Here is a 16,326-nt window from a genome sequence, read left to right as displayed (position 1 = left end):
GACGCTGTTTGTCGATTGTCCAGGTCAAAGGTTTTACGAGCTAATTTCTCACGTGGATGTTTCGGGGGGCTTTTTTTCGTCGGTGGTGATTCTGTTTGGGTGTTACTTATGCAGGTCGAGTGGTAACTGGCAAGACCGCTAATTGGGTAATTGGATGAAACCATTTTAAGAAGGGTTGTTTATACATCATCATATGTATGTTATAAAAAAAGTTTGTCTCTAAGAATGGTAAGAATAAATACACATCACAAAATTTTGAAAGTCATTGTGAGTACTTAAGTACGTTTTCCCTTTACACCTTTAAAACAATATTGTGATGAAAGATAAAAGGTGTCTCACATTACTCAGTGATTTTACTAAATATTAATTTAAGTTTATTAATTTTAAGTAAAAACTGGTGCCCATTTATTAAAAAATTTGAAAAATTGTAACAATTTTAAATATATTAAGGGTACGTTTCCTTTAAACAAGAAGTACCATATATTATCTAAAGTAAACTAGACAACGAGTGGTTTAAAAAAATTGTTTATTGTAGCAATTCCGCAACTAAGTAATTTACTTTTAGTCGATGTTGAAGACAATGTTTTCTAATAATCTCTTATCATTTTCGAGTACATGGTGATTGGATTGGAATCACGAAACTCACTCGCGATAAAACTTTCGAGTCAAAAACGTTCCACATCTCGAAATTTATTTTGTTGAACTATTTTAAACGTAAGAATGTGTATTCTATTAGAAAACGCATTGGTAAGTACTATTTTAAAATATTTTACTTAAATTATTCATTTGTGTTATGGTTAATAAAGAATAACTTGTTTTAGAAGTGTCTTTGTTTAGGACTTCAACGTCTTAAGAGATCCACAAACTAAAACTCATAAGACAATGGAAGTCGGAACTTCTTCAATTAAAAATTTAAATTTGCGATTGTATTGTAAACTAATTAGAAGACCAGGTGTCTCATAAAAGAATTGGCATTGTTTATCCACAATAAATCAATGATTAGATACGTCCAAATTAGTAAAATATATAAAATAAGTGAAATAAATTACGGTTTATTGCGTACAGAATATTCATGGGTACAATTTATTTGGACACTAACACATAACGAAAATAAATTGTTAACAGAAAGTAGACCACGGTGATTATTTAAAAAATTATTTAAACTTTGTTTTTGTGTCAGCTTTATCAAAGAAATTGTAACATTTACTAATTTAAAACCGTTATTAAAACTGCATTTAATGAGAACAAATTAGAATCGGCATTAGAACACAAACCACGTTGTAATCTTCAATTGGTCACATGCAAATTTCGTTTGCGTCAAACTAGTTAACGAAAATCAAGATTAATGTTACATCGGCCTAAGGTTATTGGCGGCGATTAAACTGAACCTTGTTGTTGTATCTTAAATTTATTACTTTTTTCTGTAATTGTTATATAAGAGAAAAGACTGATATTGTTGTTATCAGGCGCGACGGCAACTGCGTGCGAATTTTTGTTTATTTATTTTACTTAACAATGGCATGTTTAGATAAATCGATCTGCACTTGAAAAATTAAAATAGAATCAGACCAAATAATACCGGTTATTGATAACTACGTACATTGTATTGTAATTCTGTAGAGGATATAATAATTTGGGTTGGAAAACTCTAAGTTTCGATTCACGTTTTATTTTTGGTAGCACACAATTGGTCTATTATTATACAAACATCGTGAATTCGCACTGACAACAGTTAATAAGGAAACGGGATATTATAATTTAATTGGCTTTAAAATAGGCGACGGTAAAAAAGCATTTTTGTATGCGTCTACTCCCACGTGTACGTACGACTCTTGTTTTAAATATAGATATTTGTTGTATTAATTGGACTGCTCCAAATAAAACTGGTTTTAAATCATGAAGTTTGACATTTAAGTAGATAAAGTAGATAACTTTCCGCGCCGATTAAAACAAAATATAAAAGTAAATAATAATGGCAAAAACGTCTCCAAAGTTTGATACGGTTTCCAAGCGTGTTATCTAACGTATAAATCAATTAACGCTCCCGGTTGGTTCCTCCATAAAAAAATACGATGCTCCTTATAAAACGATGCGTCACAAATTGGACTTTTGCCGGTTCGGCGTGTCGTTGTATGGAAAAAAAAGCCGCCTCTCCGCGTGACGGTATGGCGTGTCCCGCATGAGATGACACTGCCGGTCCATGTGACCCCTACGCCATCGTCAATTGAGCGAGTTAACGTAAATTAAATCTAATGGGTGCTTAATTGGACCCAATTGAAGGAGATACAGTCCCGCAACAAGTGTCTGCAACCGAAAAACCCAACTGGGAACGAAAAACATTCGTGAATAACAAAACGGAACTTTCGTACTTCAAAGCCACCTCAATGATAATGAACGATGGTCTTAAATGTTCTTACATTTATTTAATTCATTTATTCATTCATTAAATTGTATTTGTTGTTTTAGAACTTTCACTTTTAATGAGTTTCTTAGATAACTACTTAAGTTAGTTCAAAATTTAAAGGCTGCGTCAAGAATAGTATTGTTTTTCTACTTAGCTTTTTAACTATTGGACCCAGAAATGTTCCTCCCTCTCAAGAATCAATACTTATCTTCCTCCTTATGAGCTTTTGGCTAGCATAGTTTCTTCTCCCCCCTCAAAACAGCTAACAACCTTTAAGCCTCCTGTTCCTGAGGCTAGTCGAATGAGTAACAGCTAATACGCTACCATATTTGCTCTATTTGGAATTTTATTATGCAACAATCAAATTGTTGGTGTCGGTACGTGTCAAGGTTATTTCAATTCAAAACTCTTCGAGGAATTATTCTTTATTATTCACCATTCTATTAACATGGTTTTGGGCTCACTCACACTGTCACTTACACACAAACATACACAGAAAACCACGTCACCATCATTAAAGATGCAAATCACCAAAAAACTGTTGTTTTCACCCCGTGCTGCTGCGAGCAACCCTCCCCCAATAAAGGACAATATTTGACTGGAGTCCATTTGCTGTGTAAAATGTTTTAATAGCAACAATTGGACAATATTGAGCTGAATTGCATTAAAGAATCTGGGCTGTTAAACTAATATACTAATAGCTGCACTAATAGCCATTGTCGCTAATAGGGAAAAATTGGGTAAATTGATAAATTCATTTATGAGTTATTGAGGCAAATGCGTGCGCTCAAACGGTTTGTGTTCGTTTAAGTTAATCAACTTTACTTTACTTATTGTTTATGAATGGTCTAATTGACAACATATTATAAGTCCCAATTCGTTTTCAGTCAGTGTTTTATGCGGTCGCGGGGGTGATGTTCTTTTTTGTGGGTGACGATGCGTTTTTTGGGGTGATTTAACCCTCCAATGAGTGTCCAAAATTGGATTATTTCCTAAGGATTGTTTACACTTAAGTATGTAACTGTTTTTACTTATTTTTAAATATTAAATCATCGACAAATTATTTACATGGGTTAAATAATGGTCAAGGATTTTTTTGGTTCAATTGAGAAAGATCTGTCTAATATTGGGATTTTTTGAACAACACGACAAAGTAAACATATTCATTACAATGTTAAAAGTCAAAATGCATATTTGCAAATGTCATTAATTTCAAGACAAGTGTTGGAAGACGTGTTTATATTTGTTTAACAGTTTGGCAGAGCCACAACGTTCCAACTCTAAAATGTGCTAGTAAATAATTGGAAAATTTAATTTCATAATTTTCTATTTTTAAAAAATAAATTGTTAAATATTATAATATATTAATTTATGAAAATAATATTCGACAAATATTTAAAGTTTATAAAAATCTTCTTTTAATTAATCTCATTATTATAATTTACAAATTATTTATATTATTATAAAAAATATATTAATTTAAGTATAGATTATGAATAACTTTGAAGAAAAGATAAAAGAATAAATAAATATTCCATTTATTTGTTTATTTTACTGACTACAACAATTTGGAAGAGTCATAACATTTCAACTTCAAAATGTACTAATAAATAATTTGAAATTTAATTTTATAATTTTCTATTTTTTAAAAATAAAATGTAAAGTAGTGTAATGTAGATTAATTTATTAGAATAATATTCAAAAATTATTTAAGACTTTTAAAGAATCAGTGAATTAGTTTCATTATTATATTTTACAAGTTATTTATATTTTAATATTCTTATAATAAAATATATTAATTTAAATATAGCACATTAATAATTTTTGTGAGAAGGATAAGGAAATAAATAAATATTCCGTTCAGTTGTGTATTTTACAAACTACAACAGTTTGAAAGACTCATAATGTTTCTACTCCAATATACTAATAAATAATTTGATAAGTGAATTCATAATTTTTTATTTTTTAAAAATAAAATGTATTTTTTTTTTAAATAATATTCAGTAAATATTCAGTTCAGTTGTTTATTTTACAGACTACAACAGTTTGAAAGACTCACAATGTTTCTACTTCAAATAAATAATTTGAGAATTTAATTTATAATTTTCAATTTTTTTTAATAACATATAAAGTTTAACAGATTAATATTTGAAAATAAAATTTATAAATTATTTAAGATTTTTAAAGAATCACAAGTAAATTAATTTCACTTTTATATTTTACAAGGTATTTATATTTTAATATTATTATAAAAATATATTAATTTAAGTATACAACATCAATAATTTTGACAGAAAGATAAGAAAATAAATAAATATTCCATTCAATTGTGTATTTTACAAACTACAACAGTTTGGAAGACTCTACTCCAATGTACTAATAAATAATTTGATACATGAATTCATAATTTTTTTGTTTTTTAAAAATAAAATATGAAGTATAATAGATAGATATTTTTTTAAAAATAATATTCAAAAATTATTTTTAAAGAAACATAAGCGAATAAATTTCACTATGATATTTTACAAGTTATTTATATTTTAATATTATTATAAAAAATATATTAATTTAATAAAAGAAGATTAATAATTTTGACAGAAAAATAAGGAAATAAATAAATATTCCGTTCAGTTGTTTCTTTTACAAACTACAACAGTTTAGAAGACTCACAATGTTTATACTTCAAAATGTACTAATATATAATTTTAAAATTTAATTCATAATTTTTTATTCATTTAAAATAAAATGTAAAGTTTAATAGATTAATTTGTTAAAATAAAATTCCAAAATTATTTCAGATTTTTAAGAGTTATAATCTAATTAATTTCATTATTATATTTTACAAGTTATTTATATTTTAATATTCTTATAACAAAATAATTTGAGATTTTAATTAATAATTTTCTATTTTTTTTTAAATTAAATGTAAAGTTTAATAAATAATATTCAAAATATTTCAGATTTTAAAAGAATCAATTATATTTTACAAGTTATTCATATTTTAATATTATTTTAAAAATATATCAATTTAAGAATAGAATATTAACAAAAAAATAAATAAATATTCAGTTTAGTTGTTTATTTTACAGACTACAACAGTTTTAAAGACTCATAATGTTTCTACTCCAAAATGTAGTAACAAATGATTTAAGAATTTAAATCATAATTTTCTACTTTATAAAAATAAAATATAAAATTTTAATTTAATTAATTTTTGAAAATAATATATTTAAGATTTTTAATTAATCATAATTTAAATATTTTAACGAATATATTTTACAATTTATTTATAATATAATTTAATTATAGAATATATAGAATTTTGAGTAAAAAGATATGGGAATAAATAAATATTCCATTCAGTTTTCATATTAATATACATTATTTTATTTACTTTATACGTATTATTTATAAATAACTTTAGAATTAGAATTTAGAGTATTTAATTTGTAATTTTCTATTTTATAAAAATAAATTATAAAGCGTTATAGATAAATTTTTGAAAATAATATTCAAAAAAAAATATTTAAGACTTTTAAATAATCATATTTTAAATAATTTAACGAAAATATCTTACAATATCTTATAATATAATTTAATTATAAAATAAAATATATATAAATATATAAATTTTGAGTAAAAAGATAAGGGAATAAATAAATATTCCATTCAGTTTTCATATTAATATACATTATATTATTTACTGTGTACAAATTATTTATAAATAACTTCGTTTTTACAAAAATAATATTTAATTGAGTGGAAATTTATGAAAAATATATTAAAAATGGTGGGGTTAAATGAAATGTTTAATTAGTATGTATCAATCTTTGATTTTGCCCCCTCTTTGAACAATTGTTAACACTACACAAAATTATCTATTAATTATCAGTTCAGTACATTAAATTAGTTTACATTAATTTGTTTTGGCGGGTTAATTTAACTCAATAAATGACCTACCACAACATTTAATTCGTAACATTGAATGGTGTTAATAGAACTAACTCTGATAAATTAGACAAACTAACTTATACCCCAGCTAAAATATTATTAGGAAAATTGATCAAAATTAACTTAAATCATTTTTTATCTCCTTGATTTTGTTACTTAAATCAATTTCATTTTAGTGCTATAGCATTATTTCTTAAGAAAATTAGTTTGACTCTTAATTTATTCTGTTTTTAAAAAGGAGCATCTAAATTGCCCCAGTTTTTTTATCTGTAACATCTTTTAGAGAATTTCCAAGATTGATTTACAAAAAGGTCACCAATTACAATTTAATAGACATTCAACTCAACATATTTTATTACAATTGCAATTCTCAAATCGAGTGTAAAGTCTCAAGCACCCAAACTACCGTTATCAAACACCCCATTCGATGGCCTATCGGTATCCAATCGACTAGTAATTTTCCCACAAGAAAAAAAGCAATTACCGCCACAAGCCCACATATCAATCCACGTGACCACCATCTCCGTATCGATCATTGTATTTGGGGTACGACACAAAGAGCTCGCACCAGAGAGCAACCTGTCGCTCCTCCGCTCTATCTCGCACGTTACCCTCGCTCCGATTGGACGGGCGTGGAGCTTCCAGCCAACCAGAGCTGGAACAACCGCTGGATGCCCAAACGTCATTGGTCCATGGCGTCGCTTCCAATTCAGCTCGTTAAATATAAATTGGTTAAAATAATAATGTCATCGGTCAGTTTATCCGTGACTGTGCTCCAATTCCTAATACCTCTATCGCTCTATCACTATTTTTTATTATAACTATAAAAAAAATAATCGAATTAACATGGAGGGTGCTCCGTTCGACGACCAGTCGTTCGTGGATTACAACAATCAGCCTTTGCCGTCTTTGAGTTCGACACTCTTGAACAAAAACCAAGACAACATCAACGTGCATTCGATACAAGTGTTGATGGGTTTGCAGCAGCAGCACGACATGTTCGGGAACATGGGATCGCCGCTAGAGTACAAAGGATCGCCTCAAAAGTTGGACAACTCGCCCATGCATCAGGATCTGGGCCTCTTCCAGCAGGGCATGGACAACGTGAACAACAACGGCGGCACCAAGAGGAAGACGGAGGACGTGGTCATGATCCAGAGCCAGAATCTGAGCTCAACGGAGATCGGCAATCCTCCGCCCGCCACCAAGAAGAGCGAGAAGAAGAAAACGGACAATAACGGAGTTAAGAAGAAGAAAACTAGGTAGGTCTATTTTTGTTGATAACTTTCGAGACTTTGTTTATCATATTTGAAGTTTTGTGTTAAATTTTGACGGATGTATATGTTAAAAAGTAATTTTAAAAGATTCTAATTTTTATTGGAATGTTTTAAAACAATTTCTAAAGACAAATTTAATGTTACTTCAAAGTTAGTTAAATATTATAAACAACAAATACTACTTCATCACCTCCAAATTAAACTTCAAAAACTTTGTAATCTTTAATGGAATGTTTTAAAACAATTTCAAAAAAGACATTTAATGTTAATTGGACTTTCAAGTTAGATACATATCATAAACAACAAATACTACTTCATCACATCCAAATTAAACTTCAACAATTAGGACTAATAAGAAGTAAAAGTTACCATTCCTTTTTCAAGTATTTTATAATATGATGCTTTAAAATTTAATATTCATTGTTTTGAATCGACCACATGGACGTTTAACAAGGGTAATTTTGTTTACACCCTTACTAATTGGGCAGTTTGATGTGATGCGCTTTAGATAATGCAAATTGACCGACATTCCTCCATATGGCACTCTTTTAATCGGGGTGCAACATCCGGAAAAACCCATCTGACACCCGCACGTGTCCAAATGGCACGCGAACAACTTAACACCGTGAAATTTATTCCCCAAAAAAGGGGAATTAATCGTAATTTAATTCGAAACAGTTTAAATTCAATTGCCCCGTTTTGTTTCAGAACAACCTTCACCGCCTTCCAATTGGAGGAACTGGAACGGGCTTTCGAACGTGCCCCCTACCCCGACGTGTTCGCCCGCGAAGAGCTGGCGCTCAAGCTCAACCTGAGCGAGTCCCGAGTCCAGGTGTGGTTCCAAAACCGCCGCGCCAAGTGGAGGAAGCGCGAGCCGCCTCGCAAGAGCGGATACATCAGCTCGAACTCGCCCAGCTCCAGCATCACCACCAACTTCAACCAGACCCTTCCGTTCACACAGGCGAACACGCTGAACTCCACATCCGCGCCCGTCGACACGTGGAGCTACCAGTCCACTTACGACCTGGGCCCGCACCTCAACCTGCTGAACACCACGTCCGGCTCCTACTCCAGCTTCGGCTCGCCCGCTTCGTACTCCAGCTTCGGTTCGACGCAGAACAGCTACTCGTACATGCTCAACTCGCACGACTCCCAGTTGTTCAGTGCGCCGATCAGGAGCCACGACTACGGCACGCCGCCCGCCACCCAGAGCCCGCCGTTGGGCAGGGAGTACTCGATGCTCCAGACCCACTCGCCCACCGCCGAGGACAACTCGATAGGTGTTAAGATCGAGTACGTGGAGCACAACTTGAACGGTTCCCCGGAAAGGTACGCCACCGGTTCGCCCGGCTACGACCACAGGTTCCACGAGGAGGGCCTGCAAAAGGAGATCAAGACGGAGAACGGGAACAACCAGACTTACGTGACGTTGCCCCCTTTTCTGAATTAGCCAAACTTGTACATAGGCATTACTATTAAGGTTTTATTTGATTTCGGGATTTGTACATACAAGAAATTAGTTTGAGCAATATAGTCAAAAGTGTACATATTTATTAGTTTGTTTAAGACAAGGTTTGGACCAGATGTGCCAGGATTGATATTAGGGTACTAACATTAGTTTGGGACCAAAGGTGCAGTACTAGTCTGATAGGAAATTCATGTTATTGCTTTTGCCAGTACTTGCCTAGTGTTTGGTAAATTTTATTACCTTGAAATAGTTGTAAACCATGTACAAGATTGTTCCAGTACAATCCTAGGTTACCTGTATAAACATTAAAGATGTGAATTATTGTGCCATATAGTATTAAGTGTAATTTGTAGTTGTAAACTAGATAGTAGTATGGAAAACAACGAAGATTAAAAACGTGCCATATTTTTCTAATTATGATATACAAATATATTTATAAATAATTAAAACTCTTTGTTTACTATACACACTCACAAATCCTTGTAACATTGAACTCAAAATTACCATTAACAACAGTTTTTTAAAATAATTTACACAGGTAATATTCCAGGAAGATTACAATCTGCGTTCTAAAAATAACATCGATTAATGTCAAGATTCATTCAGGTTATTATGGGAACCACAGTTACGAAACAAAAGGAAGTATTACATCAAATGCAAAAACGATGATTTTAATGTCTTTGTACTTTTTTTCTAATTACCGATTAGTGGATCTATTGTTTTTCTTCGACGCATCGAAAATGGATTAGCCGTTTACGTGATCACATCCGCATAAATCTCACAGTTTTAAGACTGATTCGCAGTACAGGGATTCTCCATGGGAAATCCGAGTTGTACAATTTGTTGTCTATAGATTCAACGTGAACGAGATTTTACCATTGATCTTTTGGTCCAAAATTTGGCACAGTATTCATCCAGTTTGTTTTGCCCCCCTCAAGTCATCATCCTTTCAGTTCCGCTTCCCTGCACGTTAATTAGCAACAATCATTAACAATAGTGAGAGATCAGTTGACCTTAATCCTTTGTGACTATAATTATTGGAATACCCAGTAAACAAGTAGTTATTTTATCCGTCCCAATTTCGCCAAAATTACCATCACCATCAAACTAATCGAACCAGATTGTCGAAGAAGATGGGTAAGCTCGATCTAAACGATGTTTTGTCTATGGTGTGCCAGTTGTATACCGTCATGAAATTGATATAAACCAGTTTGGGTACCGCGGTATTCCGTCAGTCTGCGTGTGCCGCTCATCCACTGGTTTTGGTGACCGAATGTTCAATTTCCGCTTCGATCGTCAGTGCGTTGTCGGTGTATGATAACAACAAGAGGACAAAAAAACTATTTACATATTAGTTGTGCGTTTCGTGGTGTACACCATTGTAGGGGGAAGTTGAGGAGGAAGTGAAGACGTAGGGTTGAAGAGACAGGTTAGTTTTTGGGATCGACGTGTGTCTTTGTGCAGGGACAATAGGTAAATCATAGGCGAGAGTGCTGGTTTCAATGTTGTTGGTAGATATGGAATTAAATTTACGCTGTTTTCGTGATTGAGGAAATGGGCGATATCACTGAACTGATAAACTAATTGTATTAGTAAAAAAACTATTTGTGCTGTGCTTTCCAAACAAATTTATCGATTCCTAGTAAGTTTGTGCAATTTTTAAAATTGATTGAAAGCTATAAAAATATCAGTAAAACATAATTTATGATCATTGGGCAGAAAATTATTTTTGGGCATTTCATGCAATGTTTTTATGGTTTATTATCACATTATGGGTTTCTATTTAAAGAAATTTTAATGTTTGAATGATTAATGTATTTATATTATTATTTATCTCGTTGTAGTTGAATCAGAATAAATGAAATCAGCATTCATAATTTACAATTATGATTTCGTAATTAGGTTAAAAATATGTAAAAATAGTCTTCCCAATGATAAAAAACAATCATGTATTTAAAATATATGAATTATTGTTATATTAATATAGATATTAATTTTAAATTTAATTTTAGTCCTGTTAAAAAATGTTTATGCAAATTATTTTATACAAAAGTTTCAACATCCTAACAAAATTGTTAATCACAGTTATGCAATAATATCCGGTTCAACATCCGTTTATTTATTAACAATACCTACAGATTTTAACAGTGGCATTATCATCATTTTATTACAGTTTCATTTATCTGGTGCCGCACTAAATATCCTAATTTATTCCTAACTAATGACTAACGAGTTAAAAATACTTCCTTTTAATTTTTCGAAACTTTTACAACAAAACCAGTTGCATCAATCGAACGTTGTGTCATTGTTTAAAACAATTAGCAACAAACTTTCTTGCGTGGACTTTCCACTAAATAAAAACTTACTCACTAAGGTTAAATGCATTGTTGTTTACACATGTACTTAGACGATTTTTCAATGTTAAAATATTTTTAAAAACACTGCCCCATTTACATAAACGATTATCTTAGGTCAAGTTCTTGAAAACCTTGATTCAATTGTTCATTGTCGTTTAGGTTTACTAAAAAGGTTAATCTGGATGTGACACAAAAATTTATTAACAATATAGGTTTCATAATAATTAATTTTTATTGGAAAAATTACGTTGGGACATTTCTGCAACACTAATTGATATTCTTGGCATGGGTAAAGCAATACATTACGTCGTGGCTAATGACCTGCATAAATTCATCCACCGTTGCAATTTGGGTATGAGAAATAGTCTATTGTAAAACAACAATGGAGCTTATGTGATTTTTTATTTAAATAAAAGAGCTAATTGATTTCCATGATGCATTTCAGTCAAGGTTTCGTATGATCACACTCGGGAAAAACCAATTCAATATAATTATTTAGTGTCTAGGATTATGTTAATGGGCTAAATAATTTAAAACATATTAATTATTAATGATTTTAGCATCACGTTTTTTGAGTTATTTAAAATTATTAATTATTTAATTCTTGTTTAGTACAAGGTTGTATTTTTTCTCGGCGGTTTCACTTATTGAAATGGTAAGAGAGATGTTTTACTTTCTGTTTAATCATCAGCCGGTCCTTAAATGAGGTTTCACGAAAGTTACAGCGCAAAAAAGGTTGTGCCATAAAAACTGCAACAGGCGAATACTGTTGATTAAAAACTCCCACGTGGGTATCAATAAAATTTGTATCTATATATTCGCCAGCACGACCCATTGATAATTCAGTATTATTCGACGAAGCAAACAATTCGTTCGTAAACTTCCAAGAAGGTAGGATAATCCAGTGATTAAAGTAGTCTGAGCATCTTAATGACACTTACCTACGTCTGTGGTTAATTGCATATAAAAGTGCATGAACACGAAGAGAAACCTCGTGAGTCACCGAACAATCTCGGCGTTGCAGTTCAAAAAAGCGAATTTTCACAATCCGACAAATTAAAATTCTGCACATCAGAAAACATACGTCACCGGTTCCGAGATCTTTTGAGAAAGTGTTTCCAGTGGGTCAGGCGCACGACTTTCTCCGTCTGGTTCAGTAGTTGTTGCGCCAGTCGACTGTCAACAACCAGTGTTTTTGTTATAGCATCCGAACGACAAGATGAAAACCGTCATCGCGACCGCCTTGCTGCTCTTCGCGGTGAAGCTGAGCAGCCAGCAGTGTTTCTCACCCAACGACAACGAGCTACCCAATCGAAGAACCCGTGCCGAACTTTACGGTGGACAACAGGAGTTCTCCCTGACTCTACTTAATGCCATCAACAAGCTGATGCCCAACGAAAATCTGTTCTTCTCGCCCTATTCCACGTACCATGCCCTGTTGATCACCTACTTCATGTCCGGCAAGCAAACGGAAAGTTATTTGAAGAAGGTTTTGAGGTTTAAGCCCGACGAGGTGAGTTGTTGCTCTTTTGTTGACCCCCTGAACTATTGACTGATAACTGTGTTAATTTAAAGTCCAGTTTTGATAACGAGAGACAACATGAGATGCACTACTTTGGTGTACAATTCAAAATTTACCCAAAACATAGCGTAAAACAGACTGGAATTTTTAAAATTTAAACATTGTTATCGTAGAAAATGTTTCTATGAAATTGTCGCATGAGTAAACTGTCAGGAATTATGTTTCAAGTACTACTAGTAGTAGAATTTTACAATTTCCATTGAGTTACCTTGAAGTTGCCATCAAATCAATATTACTTTTGTGATACAATTAATGTTTATCAGAATTCATCAAATTTTATTTTAGGGAAAAATCGACATCGTCAACGCTTACAAAGTGGACAAATTCCAAACTCAATTGATGGCACGCGATGCCCCATTCGAGTTCACCAACGCCAACAGAATTTACGTGGCTGACAACATCCCGATTAGGGACTGCATCAAACCCCTGTTCCACGAAGAACTGGCTGAAACCGATTTCATAAAGGATCCTGAAGCTGCCCGTGCCGGCATTAACCGTTGGGTCGAAAACGCCACCCACAACATGATCAAAGACTTGATTCCACCGGGTACCATCGACGCTTCCACCAGCTTAGTTCTGGTCAATGCAGCCTACTTCAAGGGTGTTTGGGAGAACAAATTCGATCCCGACTTAACCAAGAAGGAAGTCTTCTATGTCAGTCCCACGAAACAGATTATGGTGGACATGATGCACGTCGAAGGATCTTTCGGTCACGGTAAGTTTTCATCTTGAACGCAGTAATAGAAAACTAATTGGCCGATTTTTAGACGTTTCTGAAAAGTTGGGAGCCCACATTTTGGAACTGCCTTATCAAGGAAACAAGATCAGCATGTACATACTTCTTCCACCCTTCACCAAAGAAAACAACATCGAAGCCACATTGAAGAATCTCACATTGGAGAACTTCGTAAGCATCATAAACTCAGAAACCCTCATCTCTAAGACTGTGCAAGTGGCCCTCCCCAAGTTCAGTTTGGAAACAACTGTGGAGTTGGTGCCGGTAAGTCTCATAGTTTTCTATAAATGTTTGTTTATTGTTTTTCGTGTGATGGGAAATGAACTTTGTACATAGTTGTTAATAACACATACTAAGTGGTGTTTAGACAGTATTTACTAACTTACAGAAATACAGTAGAAGACTCGTGTGCTGTTTGTAGCTGTGTTTGTATATTAGAATTTTTAGGGCTTGTTAGACAGTTTACAATTTCGATTGTCTAGATAAAAATTACATTTTCTGTAGTCATCGCTTTTGTAGTGTTGTAAGAGTCACGATCAGGTTTGTATTAAGCAAAGAAAATATTTAAAAAGGTGCACAAATCAGTACAATTTGTTCCGCGAACTTGTAAATTGTTGAGGGCCCTAAAACAAGAGACACACTGTTAGGGTTTGTTTCCCAGCGCACAAAATCCTTGCCTAACACCCACTAACGCTACACCCCCAAAAATCCGTCGCAAAGATCCTGGAGAACCTTGGCGTTGGGAACCTGTTCCGCGACGACGCCGACTTCTCGTCGCTGACTAACAAGAAGATCACGGTGGCCGAGGGCGTGCACAAGGCGCGCATCGACATCAACGAGATGGGTTCGCACGCCGCCGCCGCCACCGCCATTTTCAGCTGGAGGATGGGCGACGAGGAGGAGACGCTCCAGTTCAAGTGCAACAGGCCGTTCGTCTACTTTATCTACAACAAGAAGGCGCACACCATTCTGTTTGCCGGCATCTTCAAAAAGCCTCCCGCTTAATTAAATTACGGGGTGGCTTACAGGGTTTTGGTTCCTTGTTAATTTAATTCTCAACAGATCTGTACTTAAAATCGGAGCTCGTCGATCAAATTAACCAAGACCTTTAACGTCAACCTCAGAGTTTTAGCAGTAAATGTAAAAACAATACCAATTAAGATTAGCGGACTGCTCTTTTAATAATTATGTTTGTATATTCCAACTGTAAGTTATGTAGGTACAAAAAAAATAATTTAACCCTTAAGTTATATCTACAAATGTACTTGTATAATATAAGTTTTACCGTAATAATGTATTATATACATTAAACCTGAATGGAAGAAATAAACAAAAACAATATGTAATTAAGCATCGGTTTTCAATAGAAAACAAACCTGATCCGCACCAAAGAGGTATGTAGTAAACGCACCGCATCTAATCTCTATTTTTACGACTAACTCATAACATCAGTACACGAACTAAACCCAAATCTGCGCTTAGATGTTAATCAGACCTACTCCAATGTTATTCTCCCACACGATTGTTCCCCTCATACGCATCTCCTTGAACTAAATTTCTATGTGAGTCTAATATCGATTTGTTATTTTAGGTGTTGGAAAAGATCGGAGTGGGTGACTTGTTCACACCGACGGCCGACTTCTCGGTGCTGACTGAGGGTAAAGTGGAACTGGGAAAGGCGATACACAAGGCTCGAATCGAAGTGAATGAGGAAGGCACCAAGGCGGCCGCCGCTTCCGTACTGTTCAGTTTCCGATCCAGCAGACCTCTGGAGCCAGTGGTCTTCCACTGTAACCATCCTTTCGTTTACATATTGTACGACAAGGATCGTCAATCCATCCTGTTCACCGGTGTTTTCAGGAGGCCGTATTAGGACTGATGGCCGATGTTGAGTTTTATTATGCGATAGTGTGTAGGTAGTTTAACCAGTGGTTGTTCTATTATTTTTTATTTAATTTGTACCTATGTGATTTTTTATTTATTGCTTTTGTAATGTTTAGTATTCTTTTTATGTTGTAACCAGGTTAACAATAAATATTATTATGTACAAATGTTTTGTTTATTTAAGTGAAGAAATACGATAACTTAGCTAAACTGTGTTAGCATGTTCCCAGGACGTTCTTAACTTGGTCTATTATGGCCATAATAATAGTAATTTATTAAAAAATATAAAAAATATGAGGTAATATGGAATTCAATTCAAGTAGAAAGAATTGAATTCCATATAACGTTTATTGTTCAAATAATTATTATCATGATATTTAACAGTTAAAGTTACTATAAAAATAACCACTAATGTATTATTCCCATTCCTTGGAATTTCTGTGTACAATGGGTTGCCTACTGTGTCCTGTGTGTAATTCCCCGTTTATTCATGTGCTGTGTGCACAGGGTGGCCTAACGGATGGGTAGCTTGAGGACGACCACCACTAAATCACCCAAAACCTGAATTCTATTTAATTTTTATCTCCTGTTAATGTTTGAATGAATCATTTTATCGAAAACGTGAAAATGCGAAGCCGGCACTTCACATTTCAAGTAGCAAGCTGTG

General features: G+C 33.3%; 2 protein-coding genes across 5 annotated transcripts; both read left to right on the top strand.

Moving 5' to 3' along the window:
- The first annotated feature begins 666 nt into the window (after positions 1-666).
- Positions 667-9,543, top strand: LOC109602086 (retinal homeobox protein Rx-A). 3 transcript variants are annotated; one of them, XM_049966612.1, is made up of 3 exons: positions 667-747; positions 7,340-7,617; positions 8,341-9,543. In XM_049966612.1, the coding sequence occupies exons 1-3, from the start codon at positions 721-723 to the stop codon at positions 9,080-9,082; spliced, it is 1,047 nt and encodes a 348-aa protein (XP_049822569.1). In that variant the 5' UTR covers positions 667-720; the 3' UTR covers positions 9,083-9,543. The 3 variants fall into 3 exon arrangements, with proteins under 3 accessions (XP_049822569.1, XP_049822570.1, XP_019873974.2); XM_049966613.1 differs by lacking the exon at positions 667-747 and adding an exon at positions 3,276-3,417; XM_020018415.2 differs by lacking the exon at positions 667-747 and having other exon boundaries at positions 6,268-7,617.
- A 789-nt stretch (positions 9,544-10,332) lies between these two features.
- On the top strand, positions 10,333-15,826 carry LOC109602094 (serine protease inhibitor 88Ea). 2 transcript variants are annotated; one of them, XM_020018421.2, is made up of 5 exons: positions 10,333-10,529; positions 12,662-12,970; positions 13,325-13,754; positions 13,807-14,039; positions 14,496-15,125. In XM_020018421.2, exons 2-5 carry the CDS (start codon positions 12,677-12,679, stop codon positions 14,778-14,780), a joined length of 1,242 nt encoding a protein of 413 aa, XP_019873980.1. In that variant the 5' UTR covers positions 10,333-10,529; positions 12,662-12,676; the 3' UTR covers positions 14,781-15,125. The 2 variants fall into 2 exon arrangements, with proteins under 2 accessions (XP_019873980.1, XP_049821996.1); XM_049966039.1 differs by lacking the exons at positions 10,333-10,529; positions 14,496-15,125 and adding an exon at positions 15,367-15,826 and having other exon boundaries at positions 12,355-12,970.
- Positions 15,827-16,326: the final 500 nt, after the last annotated feature.

This window comes from Aethina tumida, chromosome 4 (assembly GCF_024364675.1).
Source record: "Aethina tumida isolate Nest 87 chromosome 4, icAetTumi1.1, whole genome shotgun sequence".
Lineage (NCBI taxonomy): Eukaryota > Metazoa > Arthropoda > Insecta > Coleoptera > Nitidulidae > Aethina > Aethina tumida.
Note: the sequence above shows the minus strand (reverse complement) of the source record. Positions and strands in the feature narration are given on the sequence as shown.